Source organism: Zootoca vivipara, chromosome 1 (genome assembly GCF_965207765.1).
Source record: "Zootoca vivipara chromosome 1, rZooViv2.hap1.1, whole genome shotgun sequence".
Classification (NCBI taxonomy): Eukaryota; Metazoa; Chordata; class Lepidosauria; order Squamata; family Lacertidae; genus Zootoca; species Zootoca vivipara.
The window spans coordinates 47,783,653-47,805,120 of NC_142582.1; the positions used below are offsets into that span (position 1 = coordinate 47,783,653).

Genomic DNA, 21,468 nt, shown 5'->3' on the forward strand with positions numbered 1-21,468 from the left:
AAGGGGTGGCGGCCTCGTTTCTCCCCCCTCCCACTTTTTACCTCGCAACACAAAAGGCTGCCCCCTCCCCTGCTGCCTGCATTTAGCTAGAGGGAGGGACGGAGGGTGGGAGGGGGAGATTGCCCCTCTCTTCCGGCTCTTCCTCGACGCGCAGAGAGGGAATCGTGGCTTTCTTCTCTGCGCTCATGCAGTGAGAGGGAGGGTGGGTGGGTGGGAGGCATGGCATTCTGAGCCTCTCCCACCCAGCGCCGCAGCCTGAGGGTTTATGGCTTCACCCGTCGGGAAAAAAGAGAGCAGCAGCAGCAGCGCCCCAGCCATCGCGCCTGCTGCAACCGAGCTATGCCGAGACCCGTTGACTGCGGCGATGAGCAGCTCCAAGTGGAGGGAACCCGACGGCGACCCAGCCATTCGTCGCTGAAGCGGACCTGCCTGACGCCCCCCGCGCCGCTCCTCATCTCCTGGGCAGACGGGCCACTGGGGCGAGGAGAGAGGAGGAGAGCTCCTCCTTGCCTGGCTGCGTTCACCTTGCCAGGATAAAGGGTGGTGGGAGAAGAGGCGGCGACACATCCTACCCCACCCACCCAGTTGCAGCGGGGGAGCCCGGGGAGGCGGACCAGAGGCTCCATGGCAGTGATCCCAAGGTGGGGAGCCGGGCAGAGACAGTTTCCCACCCCTCTTGCAGGCCTCGTTGATCTCGCAGGAGCAGGTAAGCGCGAGGGTTTGATTGACCGGTCGGCCCTAAGCGACCGTGCATCCTCATCCCTTTCCACTTAAAGCGCAAGCCAGATGTCGCGCCTGCCCCCACCCTCCCAAGCACTTCGGTAAATGGGGCGACTGTGGTGCGCACTGTCACGCGAGGAGCGCCGGCTCCCTGCAGGGAATGCTTGTCGAAAGCGACCCTCAGATCTCATTCTGGTGAAATTCGTTCCTTTTCCACGATGCTCCTGGCCGATGTTCTACCGTACTGTATTTTTAGAGAGAGCTCGCTGCTGTATTCCAAAAAGGCAGAGGGATTCTTTGGGTTATGTGGGGTTGTTGGAGAAATCCCATCTGAGGGCATACCTGGGATATAGAAAGTGAGTTCTCTGAGAGTGGATTCCTCAATATATACTGGAAAGGGGCAACTAAATCATTTGTTACATTATGAAGAAGAGGACAGCGAGCCACACATACACACCCCTTGCAAGCAAGCTTGCTTGTGGCAGAATCTGGCATACACGTAGAAAGAGTTTGTGCATTTGAGTTATTATTATTATTAATGAAATCTGAGCTATGAATGCCCTCCCTCCTGCACTTGGCCTGTGAAGTTCTTTCCCAAGCCAATTGGTGTCAATTAAATGGGATTTACTTCGGTTAGATCACTTTGTAAGAGGAAATTGGCAGCAAATTATGCTGCCCTTCTGGGCTTGAAGCTTTTAACTGTGATGCGTCTGACATCTTGCCCAAATCTGTTTTTCTTCCAGCAGCTCTTCTGTAACTTGGATGATGGTTTTCAAAAGTCTGTTCCATGTGGATTTTTGTGTAGGATACTGAGTTCATTCGAGGCTGGTGCTGAGAAAACTCCAAATTCCTGGCCTTATAATGATTTAAGTGCATGACTTTTGCACCTGACATTGGTTGGTGAATCTCAGATTTCTGGTGAAAATGAAGTAGATCCCACTAGCCTGAAGTTTGTGGTTTGAAATAACCCTTTGTTCTGAAACAGTGTGTTTCTGGAAAACGCCTTTAAAAGCTATATAGAATCTGGGCAGTTGTGTTCAGTATGTTAACCGCAAGCTATTGAGAATATAGATACTGTACAGCTAATGCATTAGCTAGTGGCACTTAGGCAGATTTGATGTAGAGGTATTTTAAGTAGCCAGAGCACCACTGTAAGGAGCAACAATAATATCCTTCTCAATTACTGGATACAAACATAGAATCATAGAATTGCAGAGTCGGAAGAAGCTGACATTCACACCACTGCCCTAGGAATTCTTCTTGTTGTCAAACCATGAGCAACCTTCAGTTCCTCCACCAAGGTAGAGCGGTGGAGCAAGGCCAGTGCTGTCAACTTTCCCTTTTATGTGGGGAAATTCCCTTATTTAGTGCCCTTACTTTCATATCTGGGAGTTGACAGCTCCATAGGATTCATTATCTTCAAATCCGGGGGTTGACAGCTCAGCAAGCTGATCAGGCGCCTGGGGCAGAGCCAGCAGGATGCTCCGTGGGGCCTCCAAGGAGTCTGCCTGACTCCTCCCACCCAGCTGAAGGGGAGGTGGCGGGCAGAAGGTTTGGGCAGCGCGGAGCCTGTGCGTGCCCAAACCACCGCATCTGTCCCAGGAGAGATGCGTGGCTCAGGCGCGCTGCAGGCCCCGCGGTGAGTGCCGCCCAACATTTTGTCACCCCCCCCCAGTGGTGACACCTGGGGTGAACCGCCCCTACTGCACCCCCTTCCTCCGCCACTGCCAAGGTATGTTTTTGAGCCAGTGCTGGAAGATAAGGGAGATCTGAAAGAAGAGCCCTTGATACTTTGAGCCCAGTGCTGCTCCAGGTGTAAATCCAGAGTAGAGCAATGGACATAGGCAGTGTTCTTTTGACAAAATAACATAAAATGACGTGCCAGTACTCGTATATTGATAAAAGTGTCATGGGTGCCGGCACAAAATAGGTGCCCTGGGTAGCAAAATAAAACAAGTGCCAATACTCCATCCCAGTGAGATTTGTCACTGGAAAAGCCCTAGAAAAAAGCTTAGACTCAGTACCATATGTGTATTCTATTAAAAAAAGGTTTTGGTGTGTGTGTGTGTTTTGTCTGCATACTTATTAAGATTTAATTGATTTAAAGTTATTAGAACTCATATAATTAATTGACTAAGTCTACAGTTCTCTGCACACTTCCTTGAGAGTCAGACCCATGTAAGCATCTTGTACTGTAAGCTCCTCAGAAAGATTTCTCTGCACCTCCAATTTGTGGACTCTGCTGCGTCAGGTGTGGGTCCCCAAAGTGTGCTCTGTGAGCTCCATTTAAGTGATTTGCGGTGGCAGCCCTGAGGAGCAACGTAGCTACGTGTGTGTGAAGAAAGGTGGGTGCGCATGGGGGAAAGGGTGGGTGTACCAGGTGCTCCATCATTCTTGGAACTTGGCTGTCTGCCTAGAAGGTGGGCGAGACTGACCAGAAATGATGAGGGTGTGGAGATTCTTCCTTCCTTGGAGGAATAAAGCAAGACTGGCAAGGCACTTGAAAGGAGTAGAGCAGGCATGTCAAACCTGCGGCCCTCCAGATGTTTTGGCCTACAACTCCCATGATCCCTAGCTAGCAGGACCAGTGGTTGGGGAAGATGGGAATTGTAGTCCAAAACATCTGGAGGGCCGCAGGTTTGACATGCCTGGAGTAGAGAGTCGATACGTGGGCAGCAGCAGCAGGATGAATCCTCAAGATGATAAATCAGAGAACTTTGTTCAACACTTACAGACACATCCATAGCCTTAAAATCTCCTGCTGATTTTTAATGCTATGGAGGTTTTTGTTTACTTTATTTCTTTCAGTATTCAGAATAATACAGTATTTAGATCAGTGGTTTCAAAAAAAAATGCAGCAATTTTCAAGTGGTTGGAGGTGGAGGATAGTTTTGTAACCACTGATCTAAATGTTCCTCAGTTCTTTCTGAATACTGATAATTGCTGGCGGAGAAAGTGGTACCTCTAGTTACGGACACGATCCATTCCGGGGTGCCGTTAGCACCCCGAAATGTCCGCAACTAGAGCGGCACTTCTGCGCAAGCTTGGAGAGCAATAGAGCGCTATTGCACATGTGCGTGCAGTGGAACCGGGAAGTATACACTTCCGGGTATGCTGCGTTCGCAAGCCGAAAAGACGCAACATGAAACTAACGGAACACGAGGTATGACTGTACCTAAATTTGTGTAATGGGATGAGCCACAACCTAACTGTATAAGCCTGAACTGCAAATAAGTCTGCAACTTTATAAGTTTCTACAAATTCTGGCCTTCTTAAAAGAGAATATGAACACAACAAACTGTTATCCGTCAATGATTTATTACTTGTATTTATTTATTGCCTTTCTATACCACCTTTATCTTCTAAGGATCTCAAGGTGGTGTACATGGTTCTCCTCTCCATTTCATCTTCAGAACAACCCCGTGAGGTAGGTTAGGCTAAGAGATGGTGACTGGCCCAAGGTCACCCAGTGAGCTTCATTGCTGAGGGGAGATTCGAACCCTGCTCTCCCAGGTCCTAGTCCAACACTCTAAGCATTACACCACACTGGCATATATTCTTCTTGATTTATATTCCTCTTGATTTCGCCCAGCAACAGACAATTTGTAACTCAACGCAACTCTCGAGTGGTGTTTCAGCTTCACAACAACCCTCTGAGGTAGATGAGACTTTAAGACACAGTGATTTGGCCCAGCTCAAGTTCTGACTCTTAAGAAACTGGCTCTATTATTTGGAAGTTGAGAGTTAGCACTCATCTCGAGTCCTTTGCCTGGATTTAGCCAACACCTTCCTGTGGTGATCCATAAATTGGTCCACAACACAGTTTTGAGTCGTCCTCAAGACCTTCCTTGGCATTTGAGCCATTATTGGTAGCCTGCTAGTCTTGGGGAGATATAAATATGATGAGACTAATATTACTGGGATACAATTTCACCATTATATTATGCTGGTGTGGAAAGAATTACACTGGCAAGCAATTAGCCACTAGACCAGGCATCCCCAAACTTCGGCCCTCCAGATGTTTTGGACTACAATTCCCATCCCCCCTGACCATTGGTCCTCTTAGCTAGGGATCATGGGAGTTGTAGGCCAAAACATCTGGAGGGCCGCAACTTGGGGATGCCTGCACAAGACTAAGATGAAGGTGCTGGTACTTGTGTGGAAAGCCCTAATCTGCTTGAGACCAGGATACCTAAATACTGTATATTCACTGCACTCAGTAAGAGTACCCTGAAGATACTGACTTATCAGGGACGTCCATTCCACACAAATTGAGCTTTAATGTGATGGCTCCTACCCTACTACTCTCTCCCAGGACAACTTTTTTTTCAGAGCCTGATAAAGAGCTCTTTCAACAAGCTTTCAAGATTTTTATCTCAGTTGGTACATGTATTGGATTTGAAAATGTGTTTATGAATATGCGATAGTATCTGCTTTCTTGGAGGTTTTTAAGTAGAGATTGGATGGCCCTCTGCCATGGATGCTTTAGCTGAGATTCCTGCATTGCAGGGGGTTGGACTAGATGACCATTGGGATCCCTCCCAACTGTGCGATTCGGTGATTTATGCATGCAATATGTGTTTTTATTGTCTTGTGAAATTGTTTTGTGATGCTTCATGAGAAGAAATTCATAAATGAAAATTAATAATAATTATAATGCCTCTTTGGGCAGTGTATCTATTTCTGAGGACATTTCCCCAGTTGCTGAACCTTAATTGGTGGTAAATTGAGATCTTGGTTTAAGTCATGATCATTCATCTGCAGAATAACTTAATTGCTACTTTCTAAATGAAAAGTGCCCTAATGATATTATGGGCAGCAACAGCGTATCCACTGTAACGTGTTCACTGTGTTTGTTCAAACATGATCATAATTTGTCTTTCTTGTAAATAGGAAATGCTAATAAGCTTCTGCCCTGACAGCCTAAGAACATTGCAATACTGTATAGCCTTCGGTGTTGACTAAAGCTATCCACATCTCCCTTTACTTTGTACAACAGAAAGCCCTGTTAACAAATGGCAAAAACTTCAAAAAGCTCTACAGCTTCATTAGGAATCTCTGAAGGCACAGCAGCAAAATTATGCACAATAACAGTTGATTTTCACTACCTCTAATGGTTTTCTGTGTTTTCCCAGCAAACACCCTCTAGGCCAGGGGTGCCCAAACTTTTTTCAAAGAGGGCCAGATTTGATGAAGTGAACATGTATGAGAGCCGACTGAAGTTTTTTAGGAGCTTTTTTTAGGATTGATGTTTACCCCAAAATTGTTGAGCTTTTTTTGGGAATGAAGTTGTTGACTTGCGGGCCCGATTAAATGGACTTTGGACATGCCTGCTCTAGACTTTTAGTAACAAGTCAGCTACTCCCTGCTAACCAAGTGCTGGCTCTGCAGTCTTTATCAATATTATCAATATTCTCATTCTTCTTTCCTTCCCATTTGTTGCTGTGCTTTAATTCTCATTCATTTGTATGACACCGATTCATATCTTCATAAAGGGGTGCATATAAAATAAACAGGAATGTTTCGGAATTTCTCCTAAGAGTTAAGATGCTGCTTCCACATTGATGCAGGGATTGGGAATCTGTGGTACCCCAGAACTTCAGCTCCCATCAGCTGCATCCATTTGAGATAGTGGGAGTTATAAACCATCAACATCTGCATGACCACAGCCTCCTCACTCCTCTTTTAATAAATGGATTGGATTTATATGTACAGTACACTGTTTGTTACTTCCCTTTTCTCTCTCATTTTTAGGGTTAGGCATGGAATGTGTTCGTTCTGTGCCGTGAAATGGTTGCTGCTGTTGGGTGGAACACCGACTCCAACATATCAGTGTTGACAGCTCATAAGTACCAAAGAAGCTGATTTCTTTGGTTTCCCTCGCCAAGATGCCCAGCGAGAGCCTCCAAAGTAGCAGTGGGGTGGCGGAGGAGCCTGCCTTAAGGGAGGGTAAGGGTGGGGCACAGAGTCCTCACTGCAACTCCTTGCGCAGGGCTGTAGCTACTGCAGTGACCTTCGATGGAGAAGCCACCACCGAGAGACGGAAGAAGAGGAAGAAGGAGTCCCGCCCAGAATCGATCATCGTCTACCGATCGGGGAACGAGAGCAAGGTGGATGAAGAACAGGTGGATGAGGATGGGGGCGAGAGAAGCTCAGAGGAAGGTTCCAAGTTCTTGGGACACTCTACCGATGGTAAATTCCCGGGAGCAAGTGGTCTGTGATTCATCAGGCACGCTTTGCTGCCTTATCAGAGTGTGAGGAAAGGCGCTTCTGTGGCTTCGTTCACAATGGGAAGTGTTACATGCAGTTTGTGCCTTCGACCCATTAGCTGCTGTGTTTTAGTGGGTGATCAGCTACCCTTTTAATAGCTTGCAGAGGGTAGTCAAAGTCCAAACACAGCTATATCTTGCAGGCGGTTCTTTATTCAATAACAAGGTCTTTATTCAATAACATGATCCCTGTCCATTCATACTGAAGCATATGATGCAGGTGGCCAACCTTGAGAGCAGTTGGTCATGTGGCGGGCAGAGCTCTGACAATGCATAGTCGCTACCTCTGGACTTGCCTTGTTAATCTCGAAAATCCTAGGTGTGCAAGCCTTCACTTTATATTGCTGGGTTTTCATCTTGAAGTTATAAGTGGGTGATGTTAACTGTTGAGCTGAACACATTCAATCCAAGGTCATTACTGTATATTCCTGCGTATAAAGACTACTTTTTAACCCAGGAAAATCTTCTCAAAAGTCGGGGGTCGTCTTATACGCCGGGTCGTATTTCTTATACGGCGAGCATACTGTATTCCAAACTCTATATTTTAACTGGAAAAGTTGGGGGTCGTCTTATACGCCCAGTCGTCTTATACGCCGGAATATACAGGTTAATTTCAAAGACCCCCAACCTCACCCTCCTGTGTTTGTCCCAGTGTATGGTATCCTCAGATAAGCAGGTTTCCACTCACAGGTCTGTTGAGCTTTCAGGGTTCCTGGAGCAATTAAAACAAAGTCTCAAAAAGAAATAGAATCTTGGCTTTCAAGCATATTCAAAATAGCCATTGATCTTTTTAAAAATAAATAAATTATTTATTACATTTCTTTCTTACCTTTCCTCCAAGGAGCTCCTCCCTTCCCTTTTTAATCCTCATAACATCCCTGTGGGGTAGGCTGAAAGACAGTGACTGCCCAGTGAGCTTCATGGCTGCATGAGGCTTTGAACCCCGGTCTCCCTGCTTTTAGCCCAACATTCTCAACTGCTACACTTCCTCTACAGTCTAGTCCCAGCTTTTCAAGCTGTCCATTAACTCTGCTTCCCATCTTTTTAAGCAGATACATCCACACCATTCTCACCACCATAGATTCTGTCCCTGGTCTTTGTCTTCAGCCATATAGGTGAAATAACCAAACAATCATTATCCCACACATTCACTAAACTTTCTTGCCCTAATACTGTAGAAGGAATTATCAAATGATGAGTAATTTCTTGGCCTTTGGTGTCTCCAACATTTGTGCAATAAATCCAGAGGTTTTTCCTGCTTTTGGTGTCTGGAAAAACGTAATTCTTAGTTGTGACAATGTAGAGATGTATCATTATGTGATGAGAAATATGGGGAAAATAAAACCAGGAAGTTTTCAGCCTGATCATATGTAGAGTTACATGCACCTAAACCCCTTGTTCTTGACACATTCAGTGTCACATTATTGTGGGTGGGTGTGATTTATTAATTACTTTTGGATTAACATTCAGCCTTATGCACACTAGCATGGGAGATAATCCTATTGAACATAGGGGGCCTTACCTGTGAGTAAATATCATATATTTAAATTCATGGCTGTGTGCTTTTGAACTACATATTCTTCATCAGGTATAAACATTCAGAGAACAAATACAAAATAAGCATAAAAGAGCAGATAGCTGGAGCATAGTATGTTAATTGGATTGCAAATAACTAAATTAGCAAAGTGACTGAGAATTCACAGACCTCCCTGGAGCAAAATGACTCAGAATTTACAGTCCCACCCCCCGAGGACTGTTTATAAACCTTAAATGTCTTCCATTAGTAATCTTTTTTTCTAAACTAAAAATAAATAAATTCAAACACTGGTTCTCCTCATAGAGGAGCCCCAACTCTTATCAGTTGCTTTGATGATAAACAAACAAACAAATAATTTTTTATTTATACCCCGCCCTTCCCGATTTGAAAACCGGGCTCAGGGCGGCTAACAACAAATATAAACATTGATTAAAAGTGACTTTTAAAACAGCTTAAAAACAGCTTAAAATACAACATAAATGTAGCATCCATGTCAATAAAATTCAAAAAATTTAGGGTCATTTTTTTTGGGGGAAATCCAGTTTAGCAAACATCAAATGATTGCCAAGTGATGGTGCTTTTCTGTACCGTTACCTATATCTTTACCATTAACAGAAGTCCTCTGTGATATTAGGGGACCAGACTAGTATTAAGTATTCCATATACTGTATATAGTGCGGGAATGGGGAAGCTGTGGTTCTTCTGTTGTTGTTGTTGGACTACAACTCTGTTCGTCCCAGACAATTTCCCATACTGGCTGGGGCTGATGGGAGTTGTAGTCCAACAATATCTAGAGGATCACAGGTTCCTCATCCCTGATGTAGGACATAGTGCAGGCATGTCAAACCTGCGGCCCTCCAGATGTTTTGGACTACAATTCCCATCTTCCCCAACCACTGGTCCTGCTAGCTAGGGATCATGGTAGTTGTAATCCAAAACATCTGGAGGGCCGCAGGTTTGACATGCCTGACATAGTGCTACTTCATGTTTTAAATCCCTTTCCTAATAATTCTGCCATTTTCACTGCCACTGCATACTGAGTTGACAGTTTTCAGCAAACTGCTCACAACAATGCTAATGCTAATCCTAATGCTAATCCTAATTTTCTGGGTAGACATAAACAGTTTTAAAACTTTATTTTATTGGTCTCTGTTTGCATAACCTTTTAAAAATCTTGTTTTCTTGCCCATTCACATGGTTTTGAGAGATCAACTTGGACCTTTTCCCCATTTGCTTTAAATTTCATCATTCTGAATATGTTGGTGTCATTCACAAACTTGGTTCTCCCCTCACACCTGATAATTTATAAATGCTAAATTGTACTGCTTCCCCACTGTCTACATCCCTCCATTATGAAAACTGTTATTTTATTCTTACTTCAGCTTTCTGATCTTTAACCAGCATGTTTTTTCCATCTGCTATTTCACCAGCATGTGAGCATATGGTAACCACAAGAAACCTTGCTGTGTCATCGAAATTTAACAAAACCATGGTTAATCTCTACTATGGTTTGTTGAAACAAGCCAACTTAAAATCATAATTTAAGAAGCTGGGCTATTTCAAGAAACCATAGTTGAGTGAGCCACAGCTTAGTATTAGGATGTTGTTGTTGTTTAGTTGTTTAGTCGTGTCTGACTCTTCGTGACCCCATGGACCATAGCACGCCAGACACTCCTGTCTTGCACTGCCTCCCGCAGTTTGGTCAAACTCATGTTCGTAGCTTCGAGAACACTGTCCAACCATCTCGTCCTCTGTCGTCCCCTTCTCCTAGTGCCCTCAATCTTTCCCAACATCAGGGTCTTTTCCAGGGAGTCTTCTCTTCTCATGAGGTGGCTAAAGTATTGGAGCCTCAGCTTCACAATCTGTCCTTCCAGTGAGCACACCTGGTTTTCCCAGGTCAGTTAGGAATTCTGCACAGGCACATAGGAAGCTGCCTTATATGGAGTTGGACCATTGGTCCATATCTAACTAAGTATTGTATACATTGCCTAGCAGAGGCTCTCCAGAGTTTCAGTCAGGTGGTCTCTCCCAGACCTACCTGAAGATCCTGGGGATTGATCCCGGGGCCTTCTACCTGCTAGGCAGGTGTTCCTATCACTGAGCTGTTGTCTTATTTCATTGTTTATCCCATCCTTCCTGAGAAGCTGAAGGCAGCTTTTTATACTGTGTCACTATTTGGTGCAGAGAAAGAATTGGTTAGCAATTTGTCAGCTGCCCCTGCATTGTTGTATTTTGCCTTAAGGCATGCTATATGGTTCAGTTGCTTGAAACGTGTTGTTGAGAGAGCTCCTGAAATGAGCATCTTGCCAAATAAGTGTGAAATAGCTGGAGCAAATTACCTAGTTTTCTCCTGTGCCGAGACAGGATCCCTTGAACCCGCACAACCCTAAATGATTAACCTATGTACCGTTTATATGCTGTGTGCAGAGCTAACAAAGCTGCATCTTTTAGGGTTGTGTTTGTCAAGTCAGAAGCTTTGGTAAAACCAAACCAAAACGCCTCAGACAATTTTTATCCTTTGCAGTTTTCCAAAATACTCTTACAGCACTGCAGAAAATGCCATTAAGTTCTGCTTTAGTATTTTGTCTGGAACTGATTTAGATTCTCTTTATTCCTAGGTTCTTGGGCCATGCCATTGGATAGCAGATACGTTACATTAACTGGCACCATCACGAGAGGAAAGAAGAAAGGCCAGATGGTGGACATTCATGTTACACTCACTGACAAGGAGATGCAGGAACTGGCCAGGTCGAAAGAGCCTCCCCAAACAGACATCCCTGAAGGGAAAAAAGCTTGTGAGGTTGGGCTTTCTAAAGGCCCTCACGTCCTTCTCTGGAGCCTCACCTGTCTCCCCGTCATCTTCATCATGTCCTTTGTGGTGTCCTTTTACTATGGCACCATTGCTTGGTACAATGTATTCCTGGTCTACAACGAAGAGAGGACCTTCTTGCACAAGATCACCTTCTGCCCTTTCCTAATTATCTTCTACCCCATCATCATCATGGTGGTGTCCTCCTCTTTGGGCCTCTACACAGCAGTGACACAGATCTCGTGGGCCTTTGGGGATTGGTGGCATGCCGTGAGGGATATGGAGAAAGGATTCTGTGGCTGGCTGTGTAGCAAGATGGGCCTGGAAGACTGTTCCCCGTACAGCATTGTTGAGCTACTAGATTCTGACAATGTCTCCGGGAGTTTGTCAGCCAAAGGCTCAGCCCAAGGTGAAGAGATTTCAGCTGTCTGAGCCTTTGCTTTAAGTGTCTCTAACTTTTCATGTTCCCTTGCATTGCAAATGTATTTCATGAGGGATGCACGTACAGTCGAGTCTTAGGAAATAAAGCCAATTCAGACATTTGGGGTGGGGCATGAGGAGAAAAAGGGGGCAGTCCTTCCTAGATGGTACCACTTCAAAACCAAGGGGTGAATGCAAGTTTTAATACATTCCCCACCCTGCCCCCATCAAAATTTATCTTCTTGTGAAAAGCTAAAGTGATCAAGGAAAGTTCCAGCCTAGTTGTGTTTTTTATTTCCTATTATGCCTGACCTAAGGGACGCAGGTGGCGCTGTGGGTTAAACTACAGAGCCTAGGGCTTGCCAATCAGAAGGTCGGTGGTTCGAATCCCTGTGGTGGGGTGAGCTTCCATTGCTCGGTCCCAGCTCCTGCCAACCTAGCAGTTCAAAAGCACCTCAAAGTGCAAGTAGATAAATAGGTACTGCTACAGCGGGAAGGTAAACGGTGTTTCCGTGTGCTGCTCTGGTTCACCAGAAGCAGCTTTGTCATGCTGGCCACATGACCTGGAAGCTGTACGCCGGCTCCCTCGACCAATAATGCGAGATGAGCGCCGCAACCCCAGAGTCGGTCACGACTGGACCTAATGGTCAGGGGTCCCTTTACCTTTACCTCTGCCTGACCTACCCAGTCCCAGTTTATACCATTTCAGGCTACAGATGAAGGGTCGCGTGTTTGAGTAAATTAAATGTCTTCCCGTACATTCAAAAGCAGCACATAATTGAGAAGAGTAATCTGAAGCCATCTCTTCTGACATGTCTCTCCTGTGCGTGTGTAGGAATTTGATTTTTGTGAGATAACATCCAACCCTCACTCCCTATCCACTACCTGATATGGTTCAGCCCAGGTACAGTTTTGCCACTCAAGTCTACTGATTGTATACACTGGCATTTACATTCTCAAGCGAATATGAAGCGCCAATGTTCTGGGTGAAGAATCTCCCATTCTTTATAAGATGACCATTCATGACTGGCTAATAATACTGCTGATCTGATCAGTGCTCTTTGTTGGGTTTTATTAAAGCACACCGTTTAGTGACAAAAAGTCTGTGGTTTGGCAGGGGGTGTGGCTTGGTTGGGAGGGGTGGGGAAATAATAAAATTTGCCCCCAAACATTTTTATTTTGCAAACTGGATCTTTGAGTGTGAACACGCAGGTGCAATCTTCCACTTGATGCCTGCCTTCCTTGTGTTGAAAAGCAGGAGGTGCTATGGGCAATGACTGCAATCTGAAATGCACAGAGCATGCTGCATTAAGACAGGGCCCAGGCACAACTACCCATAGCCTGTGATGCTGTCTTAAAAACTAGAGTCCCAAGAACGGTCTCCATGGAAAGAAGTGAGGAACCTGAACCCTCCAAATCCCATCAGTCCCTCCCTTATTTTACCCGATCCCCAAAGAGTTTTTCAGTGGTCTGTATTTCCCCCCTATTTAGTCACCACAAATTTTAAATCTATGTAATGTTTGTTAAAAGGTGTTAAATCTAGTGTCTAGTTTAGCCAAGCTGAATTAGAAGTTTTCCTTAATATAATATAATATATATAATATAGTGGGGTGAGGGTGGGGAATCTGTACAAAAAAAGATGCACATGTAAATCAAGTTATGTTTGTGTAAGTAATTAGCACAAGCCTTATTGATTGCACAGATTATATAACGAGGGAGAGGGAATTGATATCATAAATGTTACAATAGAGTGCTCTCCTTCTAACTGTTTGTATAGGGCAAATACTGTGGTATTTGGGGCTGGTAATTACACAGCACCTACATAAATGTTCTGTTTTCTACTATGCATAATTGGGCTTCCTTGCTCCTTAGTCTACTGCAGTTTCCCCCAACTCAGGTGCCACCCAGATGTTGTTGGATTCTTCCCTTTCATCAGCCGCAGCCGATATGGTTGCTGGAGTCCGGAACATTTGGAGACCACCAGGTTGGGGAGGCCTGATCTGTTGACCCTTGTGGGATAAGCAAGGTTGAGCCCAAGTGCTGGTGCTATTTGTAGTTGCCTTTGGTACGCCTTTCTGAGCTGTAGATTCTTCTCTTATCACAAGCTTTAGCCGCCTAATGCTGCAAAGTGTCTGTAAAGCTTACTAACTTTATTAAAAGCCATGCTGTAGTTGAAAAGCACAATGTTATTTCCTTCCTCCACTCACAATGTATGCGGATTGTGTGCCATTGGGTGTGCTCAGATATAACACTATTTGAGGAGTGGTGCCTTTTGGAAAGTATGTTTGTCACATTCTGTTCAAACAAACTTATTTTTCTTTCCAGGTCAACCTCGGGGGGGGGGGGGGGGGGAAGAGAAGACAATTTTGTATCATAAGGTGTCTGCGCACAACACCGACTGGCTGTTACCAGTGACATTACCAATCCATTCCTCCCCTGTCCAGAGCAGTTTTGCAACGTCAAAAAAACTTTTTTTAAGGTGACCAGGAACACTTAAAATCACAAAAGTGCATGAAGTTGTAATAAATAATTCTTTAAAAGGTCAACAGCGTGCCCAAGACATAGTAGGAGGAGGTGCAAGACTGATGACTAAATCTGTGTTTTAGTCATTGATATGTGCATCCATCATTTTATATTAGAAGTGTGCAGAATGTATCTCGGGATCTACTGGTGGAGCTCTAGATAAGTTGCAATAGTTCCCTGTACCACTCACCCTGGTAAATTAGGCTGTAGAAAGGAAAACCTTTGGAAAACCAGGTCTGGATTTTAGTGTGAAAGGCTTGTGAGCTCAGTTCTCTTACATTAATCACAATGTCTTGATTGGGTATGTGCTGAGAAGTACACTTAATTCTCCTTGTATGTTCACTCTCAGACTTTGCTCTGGTTGGTGCATCTTGAGGTTCTAGTAAAAACTAAAGTAGATCATGCAAGGTCAAAGGTTGCCCACCTCTGATTTAAAGTGTGGATAAAGTCAGGGGAAGTTCTGCTTTAATAATACATCTGTATGCACCCACTGCTAACTTTTCTGGACTTCCCCAAAGAGGCTTCCAAGCTGAATGTGTCTAGTTACTCCCATGTTTGTACTGGGAGATTTAAATACTTCCCCCTCCCTAATATTTATTTATGTATTTCTGTCCTGCCTTGATCTTTGGCCTCAAAAGTGTACCCTTTCCCCTTTCCTTCCTTGTCTTATATTAAAGTGCTGTGGATGGTGACGCTGTAGTTATCCTTTCTTCTTTACCTTTTTCTTCTATCTTCTTTCTTGAGATGCTTTCACTCCCCCTCTCGCCAACCTTCCCACAAGTCGTTCTGCAGTGAGACATGGACCTTCTTGATCTCCTTTCTTTAAAACCTAATCTATTGTTATTACAGATTAATGTTCTGCTGAAGTTGGTGGCATTTCTTCCATGTGTTTTGGAACATCAGGAAATACGAGAAACCAGAGACGGAAGATTTATCATTGTTACTGTCCTAGTACAGTTCGTCAGATGATTTTAACAGGATTTCAGCCCATTTGTATAGGAAGACAAATTTGTCTTTCATAAGATTAAAATAAATTGCTTTTTCAATGTTTCTGATAAAAAGCCTTTGTTAATCCATGGGATTTCTCTCCCCCCCCCCAAAAAAGTTAGGAAAATGCTAAGCAAATATCTGCCCTTGTGAACTCTCCTCCCTCATTCTTAATTGCTCATATTTAAGTGAGACCTCGGAGCCTTCTGGTTTGGGTACTGGTGCCTTACAGTAAATCAGGAAAACAAATGATCTCTGTCTCTCAAGGCTCAAGCATAGCTCCATCCCCAAGCAGTTTCTTGGTTCTTCATGGCCTGACCACCATATCAATTAAGGAAAAGCACTTATGGACCTCCAGGCGTGGTTGACTACAACTCTCAACATCCCTCACCATTGGAAATGCTGACTAGGGATGATGGGAGTTGGAGTCCAACAACATCTGGAAGACCACAGGTTAGATTAGCCACCCTGAGATACTGGGCCCGACCAGGAAGCATGTGTCAGTGTTGCCTGCCAGGTACGTACAAATTCCTGTGTGTGAATGAGAATCTTGTGGCATCCATAGTTACTTCTGTAATCTGTAAACTTAAGTCATAATTCAGGTTTGCTCAATACCACACTAATGTTGACACACTAATGTTGGGGGGAGATTGCCACGGAGCCGCAGTGTGCAGTGTGGCTGGCGCATTGAAGCAGATCTGCGATCCATTGTGAAAACGGACATAATTTCACATGCGTGAGGAGTTAATTCAGGGGTCAGCAAACTTTTTCAGCAGGGGGCCGGTCCACTGTCCCTCAGACCTTGTGCAGGGCCGGACTATATTTTGGAGGGGGGGGGAGGGAATGAATGAATTTGTATGCCCCACAAATAACCCAGAGATGCATTATAAATAAAAGCACACATTCTACTCATGTAAAAACATGTTGATTCCCGGACTCTCTGCAGGCCGGATTTGGAAGGCAATTGGGCTGGATCTGGCCCCCGGGCCTTAATTTGCCTACCTATGAGTTAATTGAATACCACCCTACGTTTCTAGCATTTGTAGAAGCTGAGATAATGTGGCAAAACACATGAGCACTGCTTTCATTTCTTTGTGGGAAACTAGCCTGCTTCCCACTTCCAGTATTTTACCGTGTCTCCCCTTCCCAAAAGATTCCTGTAGATGCCCCTGTCCAAAACTCGCCACCCAAGAGTCTGCTTCACTGTCAAAACATTTCTTACCATGGGGAAGTGTTTCCTATGAATTGGTTGTGTTTCTATCTTTATAAACTGTCCTGTGATCCTCTGATGAAGGGTGGCATATAAATTTAATAAATTATATATCCTCGCCTCAAAACATTACAAAACAAATAGCCAGTTTACCACACAGCACACTGTGGTAATGGTATTACCAAATGTTTGTGGTATTACTCTTTATTTGGTATCTGCTGTATTCTAGGTGTCTGTTGCACTGCAGCAACAATCCAAATTGTAACAAGCCAGACGGATCTTAGTCTTTTGCAAACAGAAACAGTTGCTTCTGAGAGTGTGCCTGCTTCGTTTTTATTTAATCTTATTGTGTTCTAAAGTTTAATTAGCTGATGATGGATTTTCTGAACTGCATGCAGATACGCAGTTAGATCATGGCCTAAGGTAAGCAAGAATTATTTGGGGGCAAGTTGCCTTGTAGCATTCGGATTCGTGCAAACGGGCAGGCTGGCTAAACAAAATATTGTGGGTGGATTTTTAAATAGTTTAACAAGAAGGTTGTAGAAATGCATTAGCATTTTGTAGTGTGGATAAGGCAAAGGGATGCCTAAACTCTGGTAATATGAAAACTTCCCCAGCTACCATTTTGAAAACCATACTGATGCAGAACTAAAAATGCACTTTATTCTACAGGGTGAACAGAAATATATTAACCACCCGTACAGAAGTTCTTTCAATTTCAGACCATTGGCACATGGTTTATTTACACACATTCATGAAATGGGTAGGCAGGGGATTCTTCTCCAGGTATGTGCGCTCAAATAGAGGAAGTAAATTGTGCACTTACACGCACCTCTGCAGGGAATCATCAATAACAGCTAGACAGTCATAGTGAGCTGCGGGTGGTAGCGTAGAGTACAGTGCATAATAAGTGTTTAAGGAAAGCTGCTACAGATAAGGCAATTCTGTAGCCAGCAGAGCTATCTCATGCTGGGGTGTAAGACCTTAAAAAAACATATTTCAACAGATACTTTTTCAAAACCCCAGGTGTTTTGGAAACCTCTGTATAGACCACCTGCTAATTTCTTGCAAAATGATTGAAGCTTTCCCCCATCCACCACCCACTCCTATTTCTTAAGAGTCTGGTTGTTCCAAAAACATAGCAAATGGTGAAGGACCTGTCCAAAATTGTTCACATCACCTGCTGCTTTGTGTATTTTCCATTTGAACTTCAGACAGCCTACACAAGGATCCCATCATGGAGAAACTGGAAAGTGGTCTATTTAACTGTACATACACAGAATCCATTCACACTGATCTGGACCACAGGGTCCTGCAGCATCACAGCTGCAGCTGTTTGAGATAATGTGCCCTTTCTTCAGATGCAACTGGAGGCCTATTCTTTTTGTACTCTTGTAAAGTGGCCAAATTAAGTTACAGGTAAGTAGCCGTGTTGGTCTGAGTCGAAGCAAAATAAAAAAATTCCTTCAGTAGCACCTTAAAGACCAACTAAGTTTTTATTTTGGTATGAGCTTTCGTGTGCATGCACACTTCTTCAGATACACTGGAAACGGAAGTGTCAGGCCCTTATATACAGTATATACACAGAGGGTGGTGGGGGTGGGTGGGGATGGGTGATGGGTGATGGGAGTGGTAAACCTGTGGATGGCTGTTAACGGCTGCTGATGGCTGCAATTAGTCCTGGGGGGGAAAACAAGGGCTGAGGTGCTAAAGAAAGCTTGATCATGCATAATGAGATAAGAATCCAATGAATAGAGACATTGGATTCTTATCTCATTATGCATGATCAAGCTTTCTTTAGCACCTCAGCCCTTGTTTCCCCCCCCCCCCCCAGGACTAATTGCAGCCATCAGCAGCCGTTAACAGCCATCCACAGGTTTACCACTCCCATCAGCCCATCACCCATCCCCACCACCCTCTGTATATATATATAAGGGCCTGACACTTCCGTTTCCAGTGTATCTGAAGAAGTGTGCATGCACACGAAAGCTCATACCAAAATAAAAACTTAGTTGGTCTTTAAGGTGCTACTGAAGGAATTTTTTTATTTGGCCAAATTAAGTTTAGCCTTGGGCAGTTTTGCCTGAATCACTGCTTCAGCCTAGGGTGGAACTTGTTCAAGTTTCAGGTACCGGTAGGTAGCCGTGTTGGTCTGACGTAGTCGAAACAAAAATTAAAAAATTCCCTTCCAGTAGCACCTTAGAGACCAGCTAAGTTTGTCATAGGTATGAGCTTTCGTGTGCATGCACACTTCTTCAGTTGTTCACTTGTTCAAGTTTGTTTAGGATACCAAGGGCATCTTCTTTAAGGAATGATGGGAAATGAATAAGATTTCCTCTTGGGTTATCAGATTTCCTCCCTCTTTTAAAATTGCATACAGTATATTTAACAGGATGCCATACTCTGCAAAAGGAAACTGCAATTTAATCTAGCAGATACTATACACAGACATTTAGTTTTTTAAAAGTGGGTGACCAAACAGTGTTTCCAAATGAACTCCCACATTTTAACAAAAGTTATATTCCATTTAATCAACCCAAACCTCTAAAGTGGCTTACATAAAACAATATAAAATATTCATAAAAGATACTGATAAAAATCTTTAAAAACAAATGGACATAAAATCTAAGTAAAACCAGTAGTACACTCCCAGGAAGTGTTCATTAGAACTGCAGCATGAACATCCTCTTTTGTGTCAACACATCATTTTACTCCTTCCTCTCTCCTTCTTGTCTTCATCTTTGACGATCACTTGTAGCCGAGTAAGTTCTTCCATGAAAATGGTTTTCACTGTGAGTCTGTGACTGTGGAGGCCAATTCTGGAGCTACATGTCCTGCCCCATTGGGGACATAGGTTTCCGTGTGGGAGTTGATCATGGTGAGGGTTTGCCAAGCGTGCCTTCCTCTTAGCACGTTTCTCCCTTTCATCCTGAGTTTGAGCGTTTTCAAAACCCATGACTCCTTTGGTAAAGGCTGTTCTCCAATTGGAGCGCTCGCAGACCAGTGTTTTCCAGTTGTCAGTGTTTATACTACATTTTAAAAAAGATTTGCCTTGAGAGTCTTTAAACCTCTTTTGTTGACCACCAGCATTATGCTTTCTATTCATAAGTTGGGAATAGAGTAGTCGCTTTGAGAGACAATAATCAGGCATCTGCACAACACAACCAGTCCAATGAGGATGATGTTGAAGAATCAGGGCCGGATTTAGGTTTGATGAGGCCCTAAGCTACTGAAGGTAATGGGGCCCTTTATATGTCCAGCTGCCCTTTGTCAACAAGAAATGGTCACTGTTGGTAAATTATGCTATATGGTAATTTATATACCTAATAGATATCTAAAGCCATTTGCACACAACAAAATATGTATTTTATCAAAGTAATTGTTGAACTGAAATACGAACAAGTATATTAATAGTGAAATAATTATTAAGCTCTAACTTCAAATGATTTAAAATCAAAAAATTCCTTCAGTAGCACCTTAAAGACCAACTAAGTTTATTATTCATAACAAACTTAATAATGCAAACACATTGGCATTTGGCAATAACAAAAGTTCCTTTAGAAACACAATTTACAAAGACTCGTAATCTAGTCTCTAGAAACTTGCTATAACATGAAATAATAATAGGTGCAAATATATGATGCAAACTAATAATTATAAATAGCAGAATGTAGGCACCCTATATATAGAAATGAGCAAACCAGTGATATTTTAGGGAGCAGGCTAGCAGACGGGGCCCATTACTTACATCACAGGAGCCTACACAACACAAAACAAAACACTGTTGCTCTATGTAGGTTTTATTTTATTTGTTTTTTTAATCTTATATTTTGGAAATGTACATCCAGTCCCCCCCCCCTTAAATTTTTTTTGGGCCCCCAAGAGAGTGGGGCCCTAAGCTATACAGTAGCTTGTTTAGTTTATAATACGTAAATCCGACACTGTTAAATCATTGCAGGAAGCGTGCATTAGAACTGCAGCCTGAGCATCCTCTTTGGTGCCAACACGACCCTCTCCTCCTGGTAACCGCAATTCCTCCGGCCCTCCATCCTTCCCCCTCCATCTCAGCTGCGACCACGAGGGGCCGCTGTGGGGCTCGCTCACACGCCGGCGCCGAGACCCACTTGGCCGGATACTGACCGAGAGATTCCGGAAGAGACGGCGGAGGCGCGGAAGTCAGACGGAGCTGGAGCCGCTCCTGGCACGATGTCGCGGGGGGCGAAGGTAACGCGCGGGGGGTGGGGCGTGAGAGACGGACCCCGCCGGCCATGCTGGTCCCCTGCCGCTCTTTCCCTCACGAAGAGACGCGCGTCGCCCTGACAGGGCTAATGGGAGGCTTCAGGGCTTGCAGGGAACTTCCCCCACCTCTCTCGGCTCCTTCACACGGGCTCATCCCCTAGCATTGGACTTCTGTTCAAGATGTATCATTGTTATTATTATTATTATTGTAGGTGAAAGTGGGGCTTCTAGTCCTTAGTGAAGTGAGTGTTGGGGGGAGGGGGTACCTAGGATCAGATTATCCCGGGGCGACCCCCACTTCGAAATGCTGTATATAGAATCAGGATTGCATCCTGCTTTTCAGGGGCAGATAATTCTGCACAAAGCGGATTGCGATACAAAATGATTATTATTATTTATTACTGTGCATAGCTTATAAGAAGTAAGACCCATTGAGTTCAATGGTATTTACTCGTATGTAAATACGACGCGGGTGGCGCTGTGGGTTAAACCACAGAGCCTAGGGCTTGCCGATCAGAAGGTTGGCGGTTCGAATCCCCGCGACAGGGTGAGCTCTCCCTGCTCCTGCCAACCTAGCAGTTCGAAAGCATGTCAAAGTACAAGTAGATAAATAGGTACCGCTCCAGCGGGAAGGTAAGCGTCGTTTCCGTGTGCTGCTCTGGTTCGCCAGAAGCGGCTTGTCATGCTGGCCACATGACCTGGAAGCTGTATGCTGGCTCTCTCAGCCAATAACGCGAGATGAGCCTAATGGTCA

The 21,468-nt window shown here is 44.2% G+C and overlaps 2 protein-coding genes across 2 annotated transcripts in view; both read left to right on the forward strand.

Annotated features, from left to right (window-relative positions):
* Positions 1-86: 86 nt before the first annotated feature.
* On the forward strand, positions 87-12,849 carry TMEM169 (transmembrane protein 169). Its single transcript, XM_035129356.3, has 3 exons — positions 87-706; positions 6,475-6,912; positions 11,145-12,849. Exons 2-3 carry the CDS (start codon positions 6,609-6,611, stop codon positions 11,765-11,767), a joined length of 927 nt encoding a protein of 308 aa, XP_034985247.1. The 5' UTR covers positions 87-706; positions 6,475-6,608; the 3' UTR covers positions 11,768-12,849.
* Positions 12,850-20,592: 7,743 nt separating this feature from the next.
* The window catches only part of XRCC5 (X-ray repair cross complementing 5), a 38,562-nt gene continuing 37,686 nt past the window's right edge, over positions 20,593-21,468 (forward strand). Inside the window, exon 1 of the mRNA XM_035128258.3 lies at positions 20,593-20,699. Coding sequence (XP_034984149.1) covers positions 20,682-20,699 — 18 coding nt within the window. The 5' untranslated portion in view covers positions 20,593-20,681. The remainder of the gene's footprint in view (positions 20,700-21,468) is intronic.